Source organism: Oncorhynchus clarkii, chromosome 2 (genome assembly GCF_045791955.1).
Source record: "Oncorhynchus clarkii lewisi isolate Uvic-CL-2024 chromosome 2, UVic_Ocla_1.0, whole genome shotgun sequence".
Taxonomy (NCBI): domain Eukaryota; kingdom Metazoa; phylum Chordata; class Actinopteri; order Salmoniformes; family Salmonidae; genus Oncorhynchus; species Oncorhynchus clarkii.
The window spans coordinates 62070323-62089336 of NC_092148.1; the positions used below are offsets into that span (position 1 = coordinate 62070323).

General features: G+C 44.2%; 1 protein-coding gene across 1 annotated transcript in view; it reads right to left on the reverse strand.

Annotated features, from left to right (window-relative positions):
• The window catches only part of LOC139371200 (copine-2-like), a 43636-nt gene that overhangs the window by 21843 nt on the left and 2779 nt on the right, over nt 1-19014 (reverse strand). Inside the window, exons 2-10 of the mRNA XM_071111389.1 lie at nt 16229-16431; nt 14588-14767; nt 14375-14449; nt 14101-14172; nt 13822-13905; nt 13539-13628; nt 13266-13364; nt 5309-5395; nt 4752-4811 (exon numbers count right to left, since the gene is read on the reverse strand). Of these exons, the coding sequence (XP_070967490.1) occupies nt 4752-4811; nt 5309-5395; nt 13266-13364; nt 13539-13628; nt 13822-13905; nt 14101-14172; nt 14375-14449; nt 14588-14767; nt 16229-16402 (921 nt within the window). The 5' untranslated portion in view covers nt 16403-16431. The remainder of the gene's footprint in view (nt 1-4751; nt 4812-5308; nt 5396-13265; nt 13365-13538; nt 13629-13821; nt 13906-14100; nt 14173-14374; nt 14450-14587; nt 14768-16228; nt 16432-19014) is intronic.

Sequence of the window (19014 nt, forward strand, 5' to 3'; positions counted from 1 at the left end):
TGTTGCCACGAGAAAAGGTCAACCAGTGAAGAACAAACACCATTGTAAATACATATACATATATTTATGTTTATTTATTTTCCCTTGTGTACCCTTAACCATTTGTACATCGTCACAACACTGTATATATACGTAATATGACATTTGTAATGTCTTTGTTTTTAAACTTCTGTATGTGTAATGTTTACTGTTAATTTTTATTGTTTATTTCACTTTTGTATATTATCTACCTCACTTGCTTGGCAATGTTAACACATGTTTCCCATGCCAATAAAGCCCCTTGAATTGAATTGAATAGATAGATAGATAGATAGATAGATAGATAGATCACATCTTCAGCTTTAACTCCCTTTAGTACAGATGAAGTACCACACTGTTTCTTAAACATATCTCTAACCCTTTGTTACAATCTCAGAAAAAAAGGTACTATCCAGAACCTAAAAGGGTTCTCCTATGGGGACAGCTGAAGAACCCTTTAAGAACCCTTTTCTTCTAAAAGTGTAGGGCTTCCGAAATAACTGGTGGTGAGGTAACAAGCTAATGTACAATCAGATGACCTCATAGATGAACACTGTTCTACTGAGGACTGCTCCCCACAGCAGGCCTGACCTTTAGGCTGGTTTGACCAGTGTTGTAATGCTGCTTTTATTACAATGTTATAAATATTGTGCTACAGTGCCTTGCGAAAGTATTCGGCCCCCTTGAACTTTGCGACCTTTTGCCACATTTCAGGCTTCAAACATAAAGATATAAAACTGTATTTTTTTGTGAAGAATCAACAACAAGTGGGACACAATCATGAAGTGGAACGACATTTATTGGATATTTCAAACTTTTTTAACAAATCAAAAACTGAAAAATTGGGCGTGCAAAATTATTCAGCCCCCTTAAGTTAATACTTTGTAGCGCCACCTTTTGCTGCGATTACAGCTGTAAGTCGCTTGGGGTATGTCTCTATCAGTTTTGCATATCGAGAGACTGACATTTTTTCCCATTCCTCCTTGCAAAACAGCTCGAGCTCAGTGAGGTTGGATGGAGAGCATTTGTGAACAGCAGTTTTCAGTTCTTTCCACAGATTCTCGATTGGATTCAGGTCTGGACTTTGACTTGGCCATTCTAACACCTGGATATGTTTATTTTTGAACCATTCCATTGTAGATTTTGCTTTATGTTTTGGATCATTGTCTTGTTGGAAGACAAATCTCCGTCCCAGTCTCAGGTCTTTTGCAGACTCCATCAGGTTTTCTTCCAGAATGGTCTTGTATTTGGCTCCATCCATCTTCCCATCAATTTTAACCATCTTCCCTGTCCCTGCTGAAGAAAAGCAGGCCCAAACCATGATGCTGCCACCACCATGTTTGACAGTGGGGATGGTGTGTTCAGGGTGATGAGCTGTGTTGCTTTTACGCCAAACATAACGTCTTGAATTGTTGCCAAAAAGTTCAATTTTGGTTTCATCTGACCAGAGCACCTTCTTCCACATGTTTGGTGTGTCTCCCAGGTGGCTTGTGGCAAACTTTAAACTACACTTTTTATGGATATCTTTAAGCAATGGCTTTCTTCTTGCCACTCTTCCATAAAGGCCAGATTTGTGCAATATACGACTGATTGTTGTCCTATGGACAGAGTCTCCCACCTCAGCTGTAGATCTCTGCAGTTCATCCAGAGTGATCATGGGCCTCTTGGCTGCATCTCTGATTAGTCTTCTCCTTGTATGAGCTGAAAGTTTAGAGGGACGGCCAGGTCTTGGTAGATTTGCAGTGGTCTGATACTCCTTCCATTTCAATATTATCGCTTGCACAGTGCTCCTTGGGATGTTTAAAGCTTGGGAAATATTTTTGTATCCAAATCCGGCTTTAAACTTCTTCACAACAGTATCTCGGACCTGCCTGGTGTGTTCCTTGTTCTTCATGATGCTCTCTGCGCTTTTAACGGACCTCTGAGACTATCACAGTGCAGGTGCATTTATACGGAGACTTGATTACACACAGGTGGATTGTATTTATCATCATTAGTCATTTAGGTCAACATTGGATCATTCAGAGATCCTCACTGAACTTCTGGAGAGAGTTTGCTGCACTGAAAGTAAAGGGGCTGAATAATTTTGCACGCCCAATTTTTCAGTTTTTGATTTGTTAAAAAAGTTTGAAATATCCAATAAATGTCGTTCCACTTCATGATTGTGTCCCACTTGTTGTTGATTCTTCACAAAAAAATACAGTTTTATATCTTTATGTTTGAAGCCTGAAATGTGGCAAAAGGTCGCAAAGTTCAAGGGGGCCGAATACTTTCGCAAGGCACTGTATATAGTCAAGAAGGTTTTTCCTGCAACTACCACAAACACTGTTTTCTTCAGTTCCAGTCAATATAAGCAGTGCTCCTCATCTGCATCTCTGTAGAAACGATTTCACCTCGAACAGATTAGCATTAGATGCATGCTAAGTATAATTGAATTCCGTGGAACAGAGAGAGAGAGCCCTGGGTCTCTCACAAAGGAAAACAGATGAAGAGAACTGCAGCAAGCACCGTTGAGGATTTAGATTCACATTCCTTCCCAAACACCAATCTCAACTGAATTATAACATGCAGGTATAATATCCACGAAGCACACATGGGTGAACTATTTAAATATTTGAATTATCATAGCGGATTAAGGTAATGGTGTTATAATCTTACTGGGGGTTTGAACACATTTTTAAAAAATAAGGATTTACATCATTTGACCCAGTAGAAATAGGAGTATCTCCTCTTTTAAAATCAGATACATTTAATAAACCTGTCAGGAATCATTGCACATTTCCTAGGTTTTAGAAAATGTAAACTAAAAAACAAAATCTTATGGATACAGTACAAACACAAATTCCATTGGTCTCTCAAGGGTGTCCTATAAGATGTAGCCACCTAAAGCCAAACCATCAAGTTGTGTCTTTCCAGTCATACTCCTATATTGTTTTCTGTCTCTCTCTCTCTTTCATTCTTGCAAAGACAGTCTCCTCTGGCACAAAACACAGTAACTATGGAAACACAAATTTTATATTTGCGTATAAAACAAATCTGACAATAACATTGGAATAAAATAATTGGTTGAAAAGGACCTTACATAAACCTGCTCATCAGAACAATGTCTGTGGTCCACAACCACATAAATAAACACAACTAGTCACATACAGGTAACTAAATAGTTGTGGCAAGATGGAAGAAGTTAATATTGCCATTCAGGGAATAATTAAAAAACAGGTAGAGTTATTTTGTGGCTACAAAGTATCTACAGAATATGGGCATAAAAGTCTACATTCTCTCTTGGTATGTAGTAAAGTATTTACAGTATGCAACAACATGTCATCATGGCGGTAACAGTTGTTTTTACACGTTTCTAAACCCTGGGTGCTGAGAACATAGATACAACACATATCTTTGCAGAACAAAGGGCACAGTTCCTCTGAGTATTCCACGGTAGCACGGATACGTAAGTAGTGGAGGTGTAAAGTGTTTCAGCACCATTGGAGATAAATACCCTGGCTGGCCAATAACGGAGCACTGACACAAAGGTGTGACATCACCAGGGACGCACAATGTTTCACCCATTAGCCTGAGCCAAAAATAGACCAATGATGATTTTATCCTACTACAGAGAATTCTGAACCTACCATGTTTCCAAAGATGTACAGTACTGTAAGGTGCTGTACATCTCTCTCTCTCTCTCTCTCTCTCTCTCATTATCTTTCTGTCCACCTATTGAACAAGGGAAGCTGTCCAGTTGTCAGCCACAGGTTTGGTAGGAGCTGGAGGAGATCTGAGTAGCAGTAGCATGGACTGCATGAGGATGTGGGCTTGTTTGTACGTGAACGCTTGTACTTGCAAATTAGCATGTTTATATTGTAACCTTCTGGTGTTTTGCGGGTACTATTTAATGAAGCTGCCAGTTGAGGACTTGTGAGGCGTCTGTTTTTCAAACTAGACACTCTAATGTACTTGTCCTCTTGCTCAGTTGTGCACCGGGGCCTCCCACTCCTCTTTCTATTCTGGTTAGAGCCAGTTTGCGCTGTTCTGTGAAGGGAGTAGTACACAGAGTTCATGTCAGCCTTCATTTCTCAGAACAAGAATAGACTGACGAGTTTCAGAAGAAGGTTCTTAGTTTCTGGCCATTTTGAGCCTGTAATCAAACCCACAAATGCTTATGCTCCAGATACTCAACTAGTCTAAAGAAGGTCAGTTTTATTGCTTCTTTAATCAGGACAACAGTTTTCAGCTTTGCTAGCATAATTGAAAAGGGTTTTCTAATGATCAATTAGCCTTTTAAAATTATAAACTTGGATTAGCTAACACAACGTGCCATGGGAACACAGGAGCGATGGTGACTGATAATTGGCCTCTGTACACCTATGTAGATATTCCATAAAAAATCTGCCATTTCCAGCTACAATTGTCATTTACAACATTAATAATGTTTACACTGTATTTACAATGTATTTTTCTGATCAATTTGATGTTATTTTAACGGACAAAACATGTAATTTTCTTTAAAAAAAAGGACATTTCTAAGTGACCCCAAACTAACAAAGGTATTTGTTAGTATGTGTGCGTACATACAGTTATGTGTAATTTGACATATTGGAGTTCATTGCCAGGGGTAGGTGGATGTCTGAGTTACTGTAGGTGGGTGGCAGAGACGGTTGAGAGTAGGAGTAAAGGGTCAGAGTTTTCAGGTAGAGTGGGAGACACACTGAGTTGAGTGATGACCTCATACTCACAGTGAACATGATCTGGCATCCACCTAAAATATAGTCCAGGAAGGTATAGTCCCTTTCAACCTGAGGAGACATTATTCAAACATTATTCAAACTCTGTTCATACTATTCCATACTCAAGCAAGTTCAAATTGTTTTTCCTATGGATAAATAATTGGAGGAGGCGCAGCAGTGGCACTTTGATAGTACTGAGTCATCTCCATATTCAGTAATTGGCTGCCTGAACAAAGGTGATTACTGCAGGCAGAACCGTGGTGGACTGTGTGAGACTGACAGGTGTTTTGTGCTGATATTAATACATGAATTTAATAGGGATTTGGAGCCATTACTCTAAACCCTGCCTGAAGCAAAGCCACATTACAGGCATTTTGTTTTTTAATAAAAAATACTATTATGAATGAAAATTCATTAGCTGTGTGCATAACGCTTTATTGTGGATTCATAATACATTTAAAACTGTTTCCTTTTAGACCTAATACACCTTTTTGTGATTTCCATAATGGATTGACTAATTAAGAGGCATAGTGTATATCTATTAGTCTCTGCGTGTCTTGGTTCACCTTGCATGACTTCAGAATGATGATTCCAGAGTTTTTGTAGCTCTTTTTCTTCTTCTGTTTTTTCGGATTAATGCATTCAAATTCGACCTGGTGGAAAGGAACACTAAGTGAAAAATTACAACTAAGACCCATCTGCACACCCACACAATTTACACTCATTCTCACACCAGCTCTATTTGCATTTCTGCCATTAGCAAATGACACAAGGTTTTCAGGAAGAAGTTGGCAGACAAAAACTGAAGTAAAAAGTAACTTCCTACTTCTCTCACCAGGTGTTACCAAGCTGTAAAATAAAGTGTTACCCAACATCCCTTAGTGAGGTTAAAACAGGCAGTAGATTGAATTGGTGTTAGTAAATAAACACCTGCGAATATCCAAATGAACGGGCATCCTCCATTCAGAAATGGTGAGCTGTATTAGGTGCATTAAGACTGTAGTGTCTTAAGTGAGTCATTCACTCACAGTGAGGAGTGCGTTGAGATTGGAGACATTTGCCACGCCCTGACCGTAGAGATCCTTTAAATTCTCTATTTGGTAGGTCAGGGTGTGACTAGGGTGGGAAATCTATGTTTATATTTCTTTGTTGGCCGAGTATGGTTCCCAATCAGAGGCAGCTGTCTATCGTTGTCTCTGATTGGGGATCATACTTAGGCAGCCCTTTTTCCCACCTTCTGTTGTGGGATCTTGTCTTTGTGTGTTGCATGTGTTGCACTCCTCAAATCAAATCAAATCAAATTTATTTATATAGCCCTTCGTACATCAGCTGATATCTCAAAGTGCTGTACATAAACCCAGCCTAAAACCCCAAACAGCAAGCAATGCAGGTGTAGAAGCACGGTGGCTAGGAAAAACTCCCTAGAAAGGCCAAAACCTAGGAAGAAACCTAGAGAGGAACCAGGCTATGTGGGGTGGCCAGTCCTCTTCTGGCTGTGCCGGGTGGAGATTATAACAAAACATGGTCAAGATGTTCAAATGTTCATAAATGACCAGCATGGTCGAATAATAATAAGGCAGAATAGTTGAAACTGGAGCAGCAGCACAGTCAGGTGGACTGGGGACAGCAAGGAGTCATCATGTCAGGTATTCCTGGGGCATGGTCCTATGGCTCAGGTCCTCCGAGAGAGAGAAAGAAAGAGAGAATTAGAGAGAGCATATGTGGGATGGCCAGTCCTCTTCTGGCTGTGCCGGGTGGAGATTATAACAGAACATGGCCAAGATGTTCAAATGTTCATAAATGACCAGCATGGTCGAATAATAATAAGGCAGAACAGTTGAAACTGGAGCAGCAGCACAGCCAGGTGGACTGGGGACAGCAAGGAGTCATCATGTCAGGTAGTCCTGGGGCATGGTCCTAGGGCTCAGGTCCTCCGAGAGAGAGAAAGAGAGAGGGAGAGAATTAGAGAACGCACACTTAGATTCACACAGGACACCGAATAGGACAGGAGAAGTACTCCAGATATAACAAACTGACCCTAGCCCCCCGACACATAAACTACTGCAGCATAAATACTGGAGGCTGAGACAGGAGGGGTCAGGAGACACTGTGGCCCCATCCGAGGACACCCCCGGACAGGGCCAAACAGGAAGGATATAACCCCACCCACTTTGCCAAAGCACAGCCCCCACACCACTAGAGGGATATCTTCAACCACCAACTTACCATCCTGAGACAAGGCTGAGTATAGCCCACAAAGACCTCCGCCACGGCACAACCCAAGGGGGGGGGGGGGGGGGGGGCGCCAACCCAGACAGGATGACCACATCAGTGACTCAACCCACTCAGGTGACGCACCCCCTCCAGGGACGGCATGAGAGAGCCCCAGTAAAGCCAGTGACTCAGCCCCTGAATAGGGTTAGAGGCAGAGAATCCCAGTGGAAAGAGGGGAACCGGCCAGGCAGAGACAGCAAGGGCGGTTCGTTGCTCCAGAGCCTTTCCGTTCACCCTCCCACTCCTGGGCCAGACTACACTCAATCATATGACCCACTGAAGAGATGAGTCTTCAGTAGAGACTTAAAGGTTGAGACCGAGTTTGCGTCTCTGACATGGGTAGGCAGACCGTTCCATAAAAATGGAGCTCTATAGGAGAAAGCCCTGCCTCCAGCTGTTTGCTTAAAAATTCTAGGGACAATTAGGAGGCCTGCGTCTTGTGACCGTAGCGTACGTGTAGGTATGTACGGCAGGACCAAATCAGAGAGATAGGTAGGAGCAAGCCCATGTAATGCTTTGTAGGTTAGCAGTAAAACCTTGAAATCAGCCCTTGCTTTGACAGGAAGCCAGTGTAGAGAGGCTAGCACTGGAGTAATATGATCAAATTTTTTGGTTCTAGTCAGGATTCTAGCAGCCGTATTTAGCACTAACTGAAGTTTATTTAGTGCTTTATCCGGGTAGCCGGAAAGTAGAGCATTGCAGTAGTCTAACCTGGAAGCGACAAAAGCATGGATAAATTTTTCTGCATCATTTTTGGACAGAAAGTTTCTGATTTTTGCAATGTTACGTAGATGGAAAAAAGCTGTCCTTGAAATGGTCTTGATATGTTCTTCAAAAGAGAGATCAGGGTCCAGAGTAACGCCGAGGTCCTTCACAGTTTTATTTGAGACGACTGTACAACCATTAAGATTAATTGTCAGATTCAACAGAAGATCTCTTTGTTTCTTGGGACCTAGAACAAGCATCTCTGTTTTGTCCGAGTTTAAAAGTAGAAAGTTTGCAGCCATCCACTTCCTTATGTCTGAAACACATTCTTCTAGCAAGGGCAATTTTGGGGCTTCACCATGTTTAATTGAAATGTACAGCTGTGTGTCATCCGCATAGCAGTGAAAGTTAACATTATGTTTTCGAATGACATCCCCAAGAGGTAAAATATATAGTGAAAACAATAGTGGTCCTAAAACGGAACCTTGAGGAACACCGAAATTTACAGTTGATTTGTCAGAGGACAAACCATTCACAGAGACAAACTGATATCTTTCCGACAGATAAGATCTAAACCAGGCCAGAACTTGTCCGTGTAGACCAATTTGGGTTTCCAATCTCTCCAAAAGAATGTGGTGATCGATGGTATCAAAAGCAGCACTAAGGTCTAGGAGCACGAGGACAGATGCAGAGCCTCGGTCCGATGCCATTAAAATGTCATTTACCACCTTCACAAGTGCCGTCTCAGTGCTATGATGGGGTCTAAAACCAGACTGAAGCATTTCGTATACATTGTTTGTCTTCAGGAAGGCAGTGAGTTGTTGCGCAACAGCCTTTTCTAAAATTTTTGAGAGGAATGGAAGATTCGATATAGGCCGATAGTTTTTTATATTTTCTGGGTCAAGGTTTGGCTTTTTCAAGAGAGGCTTTATTACTGCCACTTTTAGTCAGTTTGGTACACATCCGGTGGATAGAGAGCCGTTTATTATGTTCAACATAGGAGGGCCAAGCACAGGAAGCAGCTCTTTCAGTAGTTTAGTTGGAATAGGGTCCAGTATGCAGCTTGAAGGTTTAGAGGCCATGATTATTTTCATCATTGTGTCAAGAGATATAGTACTAAAACACTTGAGCGTCTCTCTTGATCCTAGGTCCTGGCAGAGTTGTGCAGACTCAGGACAACTGAGCTTTGAAGGAATACGCAGATTTAAGGAGGAGTCCGTAATTTGCTTTCTAATAATCATAATCTTTTCCTCAAAGAAGTTCATGAATTTATCACTGCTAAAGTGAAAGTCATCCTCTCTTGGGGAATGCTGCTTTTTAGTTAGCTTTGCGACAGTATCAAAAAGGAATTTCGGATTGTTCTTATTTTCCTCAATTAAGTTAGAAAAATAGGATGATCGAGCAGCAGTAAGGGCTCTTCGGTACTGCACAGTACTGTCTTTCCAAGCTAGTCGGAAGACTTCCAGTTTGGTGTGGCGCCATTTCCGTTCCAATTTTCTGGAAGCTTGCTTCAGAGCTCGGGTATTTTCTGTGTACCAGGGAGCTAGTTTCTTATGAGAAATGTTTTTAGTTTTTAGGGGTGCAACTGCATCTAGGGTATTGCGCAAGGTTAAGTTGAGTTCCTCAGTTAAGTGGTTAACTGATTTTTGTCCTCTGGCGTCCTTGGGTAGACAGAGGGAATCTGGAAGGACATCAAGGAATCTTTGTGTTGTCTGTGAATTTATAGCACGACTTTTGATGATCCTTGGTTGGGGTCTGAGCAGATTATTTGTTGCAATTGCAAACGTAATAAAATGGTGGTCCGATAGTCCAGGATTATGAGGAAAAACATTAAGATCCACAACATTTATTCCATGGGACAAAACTAGGTCCAGCGTATGACTGTGACAGTGAGTGGGTCCAGAGACATGTTGGACAAAACCCACTGAGTCGATGATGGCTCCGAAAGCCTTTTGGAGTGGGTCTGTGGACTTTTCCATGTGAATATTAAAGTCACCAAAGATTAGAATATTATCCGCTATGACTACAAGGTCCGATAGGAATTCAGGGAACTCAGTGAGGAACGCTGTATATGGCCCAGGAGGCCTGTAAACAGTAGCTATAAAAAGTGATTGAGTAGGCTGCATAGATTTCATGACTAGAAGCTCAAAAGACGAAAACGTCATTTTTTTTTTGTAAATTGAAATTTGCTATCGTAAATGTTAGCAACACCTCCGCCTTTGCGGGATGCACGGGGGATATGGTCACTAGTGTAGCCAGGAGGTGAGGCCTCATTTAACACAGTAAATTCATCAGGCTTAAGCCATGTTTCAGTCAGGCCAATCACATCAAGATTATGATCAGTGATTAGTTCATTGACTATAATTGCCTTTGAAGTAAGGGATCTAACATTAAGTAGCCCTATTTTGAGATGTGAGGTATCATGATCTCTTTCAATAATGACAGGAATGGAGGTGGTCTTTATCCTAGTGAGATTGCTAAGGCGAACACCGCCATGTTTAGTTTTGCCCAACCCAGGTCGAGGCACAGACACGGTCTCAATGGTGATAGCTGAGCTGACTACACTGACTGTGCTAGTGGCAGACTCCACTATGCTGGCAGGCTGGCTAACAGCCTGCTGCCTGGCCTGCACCCTATTTCATTGTGGAGCTAGAGGAGTTAGAGCCCTGTCTATGTTGGTAGATAAAATGAGAGCACCCCTCCAGCTAGGATGGAGTCCGTCACTCCTCAGCAGGTCAGGCTTGGTCCTGTTTGTGGGTGAGTCCCAGAAAGAGGGCCAATTATCTACAAATTCTATCTTTTGGGAGGGGCAGAAAACAGTTTTCAACCAGCGATTGAGTTGTGAGACTCTGCTGTAGAGCTCATCACTCCCCCTAACTGGGAGGGGGCCAGAGACAATTACTCGATGCCGACACATCTTTCTAGCTGATTTACACGCAGAAGCTATGTTGCGCTTGGTGATCTCTGACTGTTTCATCCTAACATCGTTGGTGCCGACGTGGATAACAATATCTCTATACTCTCTACACTCGCCAGTTTTAGCTTTAGCCAGCACCATCTTCAGATTAGCCTTAACGTCGGTAGCCCTGCCCCCCGGTAAACAGTGTATGATCGCTGGATGATTCTCAAGTCTAATACTGCGGGTAATGGAGTCGCCAATGACTAGAGTTTTCAATTTGTCAGAGCTAATGGTGGGAAGCTTCGGGGTCTCAGACCCCGTAACGGGAGGAGTAGAGACCAGAGAAGACTCGGCCTCTGACTCCGACCCGCTGCTTAATGGGGAAAACCGGTTGAAAGTTTCTGTCGGCTGAATGAGCGACACCGGTTGAGCGTTCCTACAGCATTTCCTTCCAGAAACCGTGAGAAAGTTGTCCGGCTGCGGGGACTGTGCCAGGGGATTTATACTACTATCTGTACTTACTGGTGGCACAGACGCGGTCTCATCCTTTCCTACACTGAAATTACCCTTGCCTAGCGATTGCGTCTGAAGCTGGGCTTGTAGCACAGCTATCCTCGCCGTAAGGCGAGTACAGCGACTGCAATTAGAAGGCATCATGTTAATGTTACTACTTAGCTTCGGCTGTTGGAGGTCCTGACGAACCGTGTCCAGATAAAGCGTCCGGAGTGAAAAAGTTGAGTAGGAAAAAACAAAAATATAAACGGTAATTAAAAAGTAAAAACCGTAAATTTGTCAGGTAGCTTTACTCCTAGCTTTACGTTCGTGGAGTTGTTTATTGTTTTTGGTGGAACATTTTATAATTAATAAAGGAAATGTACGCCTACCACGCTGCACCTTGGTCTTTATTTAACGACGGACGTTACAGAAGATCCCACCACCAACGGACCAAGCAGCGTGGTGAGGAGGACTGGACCTGGGAGGAGATCCTGGAGGGAGCAGAACCCTGGACGCAGGCCAGGGAGTATCGCCGTCCGAAGAAGCAGATGGAGGCAGCGACGTTACGGCAATGTTACGAGGAGTTAAACCAACAAAGCGAGCACAAGAGGCAGCCCCCCCCCCCCAAAAATTGGGGGGCACAACATTTTGGGGGGGGGCACAAGGGGAGATTGGCAGAGTCAGGGTTCAGATGATGATCCTGGCCTCCGGTGCGTATCTTCGGCCCAGGATATCCTGCGCCAGTTCTACGCACGGTATTCCCAGTTCGCCAGCACAACCCAGTGTGGCCTGTGCCAGCTCCTCGCACTTGCCTTGCTACAGGGGGGATTCAGCCAGGACGCGTTGTGCCAGCTCTACGCTCCAGACCTCCAGTGCGCCTCCACGGCCCAGCATACCCTGCGGCAGCTCTACACACTATGCCTTCAGTGCGCCTTCATAGCCCAGTGCGTCCCGTGCCAGCTCTCCACACTCACCAATCTAAAGTGGGTATCCAGCCAGGACGCGTTGTGGCAGCTCCCCGCACCAGGCTACCAGTACGTTTCCTCAGTACGGTGAGACCTGTTCCAGCTCCACGTACGAAGCCTCCAGTGATGATCCATGGCTCGAAGCCTCCAGTGATGATTCATGGCCTGGAGCCTGTAGTGATGATCTATGGCACAAAGCCTCCAGTGATAATCCATGGCCCGGAGCCTCTAGTGATAATCCATAGCACGAAGCCTCCAGTGATGATCCATGGCCCGGAGCCTCCAGTGATGATCCATGGCCCAGCGCCTCCAGTGATGATCCATGGCACAAAGCCTCCAGTGATGATCCATGGCCCGGAGCCTGTAGTGGTAATCCATGGCACGAAGCCTCCAGTGATGATCCATGGCCGGAGCCTATATTGATGATCCATGGCAAGAAGCCTCCAGCGACGGTCCCCAGTCCGGAGCCTCTGGCGACGATCCGCAGTCCGGAGCCTCCGGCGACGATCCGCAGTCCGGAGCCTCCGGCGACGATCCGCAGTCCGGAGCCTCCGGCGACGATCCGCAGTTCGGAGCCTCCGGCGATGATCCGCGGTCCGGTTCCACAGAAGCGGAGGCATCAGCATAGGGAGCGGGGGCTATGTCCCGAACCGGAGCCTCCACAGATGGTAGATGCCCACCCGGAGCCTCCCCTATAGGTTAAGGTTTGTGGCCGGGAGTCCGCACCTTTGGGGGGGGGGGGGGGGGGGTACTGTCACGCCCTGACCGTAGAGATACTTTAAATTTTCTATTTGGTAGGTCAGGGTGTGACTAGAGTGGGAAATCTATGTTTATATTTCTTTGTTGGCCGAGTATGGTTCCCAATCAGAGGCAGCTGTCTATCATTGTCTCTGATTGGGGATCATACTTAGGCAGCCCTTCTTCCCACCTTCTGTTGTGGGATCTTGTCTTTGTGTGTTGCATGTGTTGCACTCCTAGTTTTACGTTCGTTGAGTTGTTTGTTTTTTGGTGAAACATTTCAAATTAAAGAAAATGTACGCCTACCACGCTGCACCTTGGTCTTCATTTAACGACGGACGTTACAACAATGTGAAAATGGTCTTAGATCCACATCAAAGCATGACTAACCCATACAGAACAAACTCCCATAGATAAACAGGAACAGATCTAAAATATATCCCTCACCTCCAGTGAATTCTGGGCTTCACTCATCTTGGTGACAGTGGTCTGAAACTCTCCAATGAAGTCATGACTTCCGTCGTTGTCGTAATCATAGCACAGTACCTGCAATATGAGACAACCCACAGGAAGGACAAAAAGATCAGAACATTCCGTAATACTACAAGAAATCACTTAAAATGTATTTGGCTTTTTTACATATATTAAAGGGGATTCCCTCGCTAACATTTTCATGCCATCGTCCTCATATTAATGCACATTTTGGTAAACCTCACTTGCCTTGATGCTCCTGTCTACGTCCCCATCACAGAGGGAGATGAGTGGTACTGTGAAGGGCTTCCACACCGGGTCCAGAGTGTTCTTTATCACCTGCAGCCCAAAAACAGCTACAGAGATACAACTTCTTCCATCTCATTTGGAACTCAGAAGCTAGGTCAATCCAGTTAACGTATTACCAGGTGGTAATACACCTTGTTTATAAAATATAATACACTTAGTTCTACAGTGATGACATTCAAATAGTCTAAACAGCCACCCCTAACCAACTACCGAGCCAACTCACCTCTGTCCTGTGGACCAACATCCATTTCCCATCATCTCCTTGCTTGTGGAACTCTAGGTAAGGGTCTGATTTACCAAAGAAATCCTGCAAAACAAAGCAATCTTGTTTGACAATGACCCACATAGCTGCCGGCACACCACGGTGAAGACTTGGAGAGGGCATTGTTGCTCTTTCATGAGCATTGTCTTTATTGACAAAATCATATTGTTGTTCCAAATATTACGTGAGAACTTCTTAACAGTGATGATAATATGGTACTACGTGGGCAGTGACACTTACCTTCTTGTCAAGCTTTCTCCCATACAAGGACAGTGTGATTACTCTATTGTCTGACAGCTCCAACGCAGTTATCTGTACACAAGAGAAACCGTTACTCTATTGTATCCAGTGTAAAACTGTACCATGTTACAGAACGTGTGTGTGTATGTGTGAGTGTGTGTGTGTGTGTGTGTGTGTGTGTGTGTGTGTGTGTGTGTGTGTGTGTGTGTGTGGACATGTCTTTATTTCTTGGACCGCTCTGTGGGTATGAGTTGTGCAAGCATGATGATCTCACTGTGATGGTTCCTTTCCCAGCTGGCTTGCCATTGGCCAAGGTCAGTGACCGGTGAAGTTTCTTATTGGACACAATCTAAAGGTAACAGACCAGAGAGAGAAGTGAGTGAGGGGTGAAAATGCCCACCTGCAAATAAACATAACAAACAGGTGATAAACAGACGCAGAAAGGGGTCACAGACAGACTCTAAGAACAGTGTGACAGGTAGCATACCACCCCCAGTGTACAGATGTACTCTCCCAGGAAGTCATGCTCATACAGCTGGCTGCTGCACTTGTCCTCATCAAACAGGGAAAACTTGAGCTTCTGAACCTCCTCAAAATGGTAGTCCACCTTAAATTTCACCCCAAACACTGGATTCAGGTTATTTACCGCAGTCTCTGTTCGACCAATCTGAAAATGATACACAGGAATATGGTTTTGTCTAACAGGTACTGTATTCATACACACAGACGTGCCAACACCGAGTACACAGAGTGGAGCACAGGAGGTTGGTGGCACCTCAATTGGGGAGGACAGGCTCGTGGTAATGACTGGAGCGGAATTGGTGGAATGGTGTCAAATACATCAATCACATGGGTTCCATGTGTTTGATGCCATTCCATTTACTCCGTTTCAGCCATTATTATGAGCCGTCCTGCCCTCAGCAGCCTCCACTGGATTGGAGGTGGACATGTGGGGGGGGGGTGTAAGTTTGAAAAGGCCTTATTCATGTGAAAGATAAACCTAGCTGGTGGTGACTAACACAGTGTATGTGTGACTCACTGATAGAATATTCACATAGTCCTCGACCCCTATTGTGCTCTCATCTCTGAGGCTAAACTGGCGCAAACTGTACATTCCAACGCTGCTCTGTCTGTTTGACTGGAACCCCTTGCCTCTGTGTCTCTCCCAGCATCTTCTCTGACAGTTACCTCCCTCCCCTTTCTGTGCTATCACACTTCCCTCTTTACCCCCACAGCACAGATGGCTCCTCCACCCAGAGTGAACCCTTCTCTCATGCCGAGACAGACAGGAAGAAAAGCCCTTCGCTTTAAAAACCCTTCTCTCCTCTATTTCTTCTCTGCGTTTTGTTTCATATAGCGTTGGAATGTTTGTGTATAGTTGTGTGTTTCATGTGCTGAAGCTTTCATCATGATCCAAAGAGAAACCATTGTCAGGATGACTACATGCTCAGTGAGTTTTAAGAGATTAAATGTTACATCTCTGGAACAGCAGACATCCTCCGAGGTACTTTTTACATATAGGCTCCCCGTTTTCAAACCGCACTGGGTATTTTCCATGCCCCTTCCCTGTTTGCCTGTAAGTTCCATTCCTCACGACTCTTTCCACTCTCTTTCCACGCATCAAGAACATCATGACTCCTTTGTTTCCGTCCAAATTTCCATGGTAACTGCAGCAACCGCTTTGCTGGTTTCATGTTGGAGCCTGCCCTGTTGACCGACAGCCCAAGCCTGCAGCGATCACACTTAGCCTGCTTCAACACAACAGTACCCAGGCAGGCATGTCTTTCCCTGGCAACAAGAGGGCACCCGGAGCACACACAGATCCACACTCCTCAAGACACCACGGCTTCCATGGATTGATGTTTCTCCATTGTACATTGATAACACTGTGTGTTATTGCGAACTTGGCGAGCATCAATCGATAAAACATCGAGAGCAATCAACAGTCAGAGGATATTTATTAATGATTATTTCACCCTCTCAAGTGGTTTACTTCATAACTTTATTCAACCCCTACAATCCTTCATTCCTTCCACTTTTCCAACAGTCATTTCTCCTTTTCTCTTCCTTTATAATTGATCCCCTCGACCTTTCCCAGACTTGCCCAACCCTCCTCTCCCCTCCTCACCTCAACCCAGTTGCTGTCCACCTCGTGGAAGAGCACTAAGAAGGGGTCAGACTTGGAGGCCACGTCTCTGTCCAGCAGGTTGCCACAGCACACGGACAGCTCCACCCTAGTGACGCAATTCTGGGGACCCATGGCTGGCCCAGAGTCAGGCCCCGTGCCAAGCGTGTAGGCCATGCTCGCAGGAGTGTCAGCCCCCCCACAGCCTAGGAACACACACAGCACAGATAAACACCACTATGAATGACATTACTGTAGCATTCTGTAGAGACTCAAAATAAGATAGAGAGATACACAAAAATATGAGGATGGTTAATGCAGGGCGGTTAATGACAGAGAATTTGGGACCTATCATAAATTCCAATATTCCAAATTCAATAGAACATAAAACACATATTTGATCCATGTGCAGTATTCAGAGAGTTGAATGAATCAATTCAGCTGCATGAAGAACAAAGGTCAGGGTCGCATGCAGAATAATTGATCTACAGGGGTCCTTCTTGTGTCATATGAGAGAATAAAAGCTGTACTCTGTCAAACATTCATACACAGGTAATGTAATGTAAGGACATGAGGAGTGTGGTGAGGGCTCTTGTTGCTAAGATACTGATGTGCCATTGTGTAAGACCCTCCCTCCACTGCTGGTGCTAGTGGAACCAGGGTATAGGAAATGGATTATAATACCAACAGATCACAGATGTAGGATTGCATACAGTGCATTTGGGAAGTATTCAGACCCTTTGACATTTTCCACATTTTGTTACGTGTCTTATTCTATAATGGATTCAATTGTTTTTTCCCTCATCAATCTACACAGAATACCCCATAATGACAAAGCAAATTGTACATTTATTTAAAAAAAATAAAAAACAGAAATATCACATTGACATACTTTAAGTACTCAGACCCTTTACTCATTACTTTGTTGAAGCACCTTTGGCACCAATTACAGCCTCGAGTCTTCTTGGGTAGGACACTATAAGCTTGGCACACCTGTATATGAGGAGTTTCTCCCAGTCTTCTCTGCAGATCCTCTCATCCTCTGTCAGGTTAGATGGGGAGCGTCGCTGCACAGCTATTTTCAGGTCTCTCCAGAGATGTTTGATCGGATTCAAGTACAGGCTCTGGCTGGGCCACTCAAGGACATTCAGAGACTTGTCCCGAAGCCACTCCTGCGTTGTCTTGGCTGTGTGCTTTGGGTCGTTGTCCTTTTGTAAGGTGAACCTTCGCCCCCAGTCTGAGGTCTGCTCATCAAGGATCTCTCTGTACTTTGCTCCGTTCATCTTTCCTTCAATCCTGACTAGTCTCACAGTCCCTGCGGATGAAAAACATCCCCACAGCATGATGGTTTCCTCCAGAAGTGACGCTTGGCATTCATAACATCTTGGTTTCATCAGACCAGAGAATCTTGTTTCTCATGGTGTGAGAGTCCATAAGGTACCTTTTGGCAAACTCCAAGCGAGCTGTCATGTGTCTTTTACTGAGGAGTGGCTTCGGTCTGGTCACTCCACCATAAAGGCCTGATTGGTGGAGTGCTGCAGAGATGGTTGTCCTTCTGGAAGGTTCTCCCATCTCCATAGAGCAACTCTGGAGCTCTGTTAGAGTGACCATCAGGTTCTTGGTCACCTCCCTGACCAAGACCCTTCTCCCCCGATTTCTCAGTGTTGCCGGGCGGCCAGCTCTAGGAAGAGTCTTGGTGTTTCCAAACTTCTTCCATTTAAGAATGACGGAGGCTACTGTGTTGTTGGGGACCTTCAATGCTGCAGATATTTTTTGGTACCATTCCCCAGATCTGTGCCTCGAAACAATCCTGTCTCAGAGCTCTACAGACTTTTCCTTGGACCTCATGGCCTAGTTTTTGCTCTGACGGGCACTGTCAACTGTGGGACCTTATATAGACAGGTGTGTGCCTTTCCAAATCATGCCCAATCAATTAAGTTGATGAAACATCTCAAGGATGATCAATGGAAACAGGATGCACCTGAGCTCAATTTTGAGTTTCATAGCAAAGAGTCTGAATACTTATGTAAATAAGGTATTTCTGTTTTTATTTTTTATAAATTTGCACAAATATCAAAAAAACTGTTTTCACTTTGTCATTATGGGGTATTGCGTGTAGATTGACGAGAACATTTTTTCCCATTGTAGAATAAGGCTGTAACATAATAAAATGTGGAAAAAGTGAAGGGGTCTGCATACTTTCCAAATGCACTGTATGTTATACCATAAGTAATGAACTGAAGTAATGCATTGTAAGATTATAATGAACACTGAAAATAAAAAAATAAAACCAAAATGCAATTTTTTCTACATTGTCATTTTCTGATATGATTAATATGTAGGCGCCGTATATGGGGCTCTCTATGACGCTCGTTCCATCTAAAGGTCGTATATGGGGCTCTCTATGACACTCATTCCATCTAAAGGCCGTATATGGGGCTCTCTATGACGCTCGTTCCATCTAAAGGTCATATATGAGGCTCTCTATGACACTCGTTCCATCTAAAGGTCGTATATGGGGCTCTCTATGACACTCGTTCCATCTAAAGGTCATATATGAGGCTCTCTATGACGCTCGTTCCATCTAAAGGTCGTATATGGGGCTCTCTATGACACTCGTTCCATCTAAAGGTCGTATATGGGGCTCTCTATGACACTCGTTCCATCTAAAGGTCATATATGAGGCTCTCTATGACGCTCGTTCTATCTAAAGGTCGTATATGGGGCTCTCTATGACGCTCGTTCCATCTAAAGGTCATATATGGGGCTCTCTATGACGCTCGTTCCAT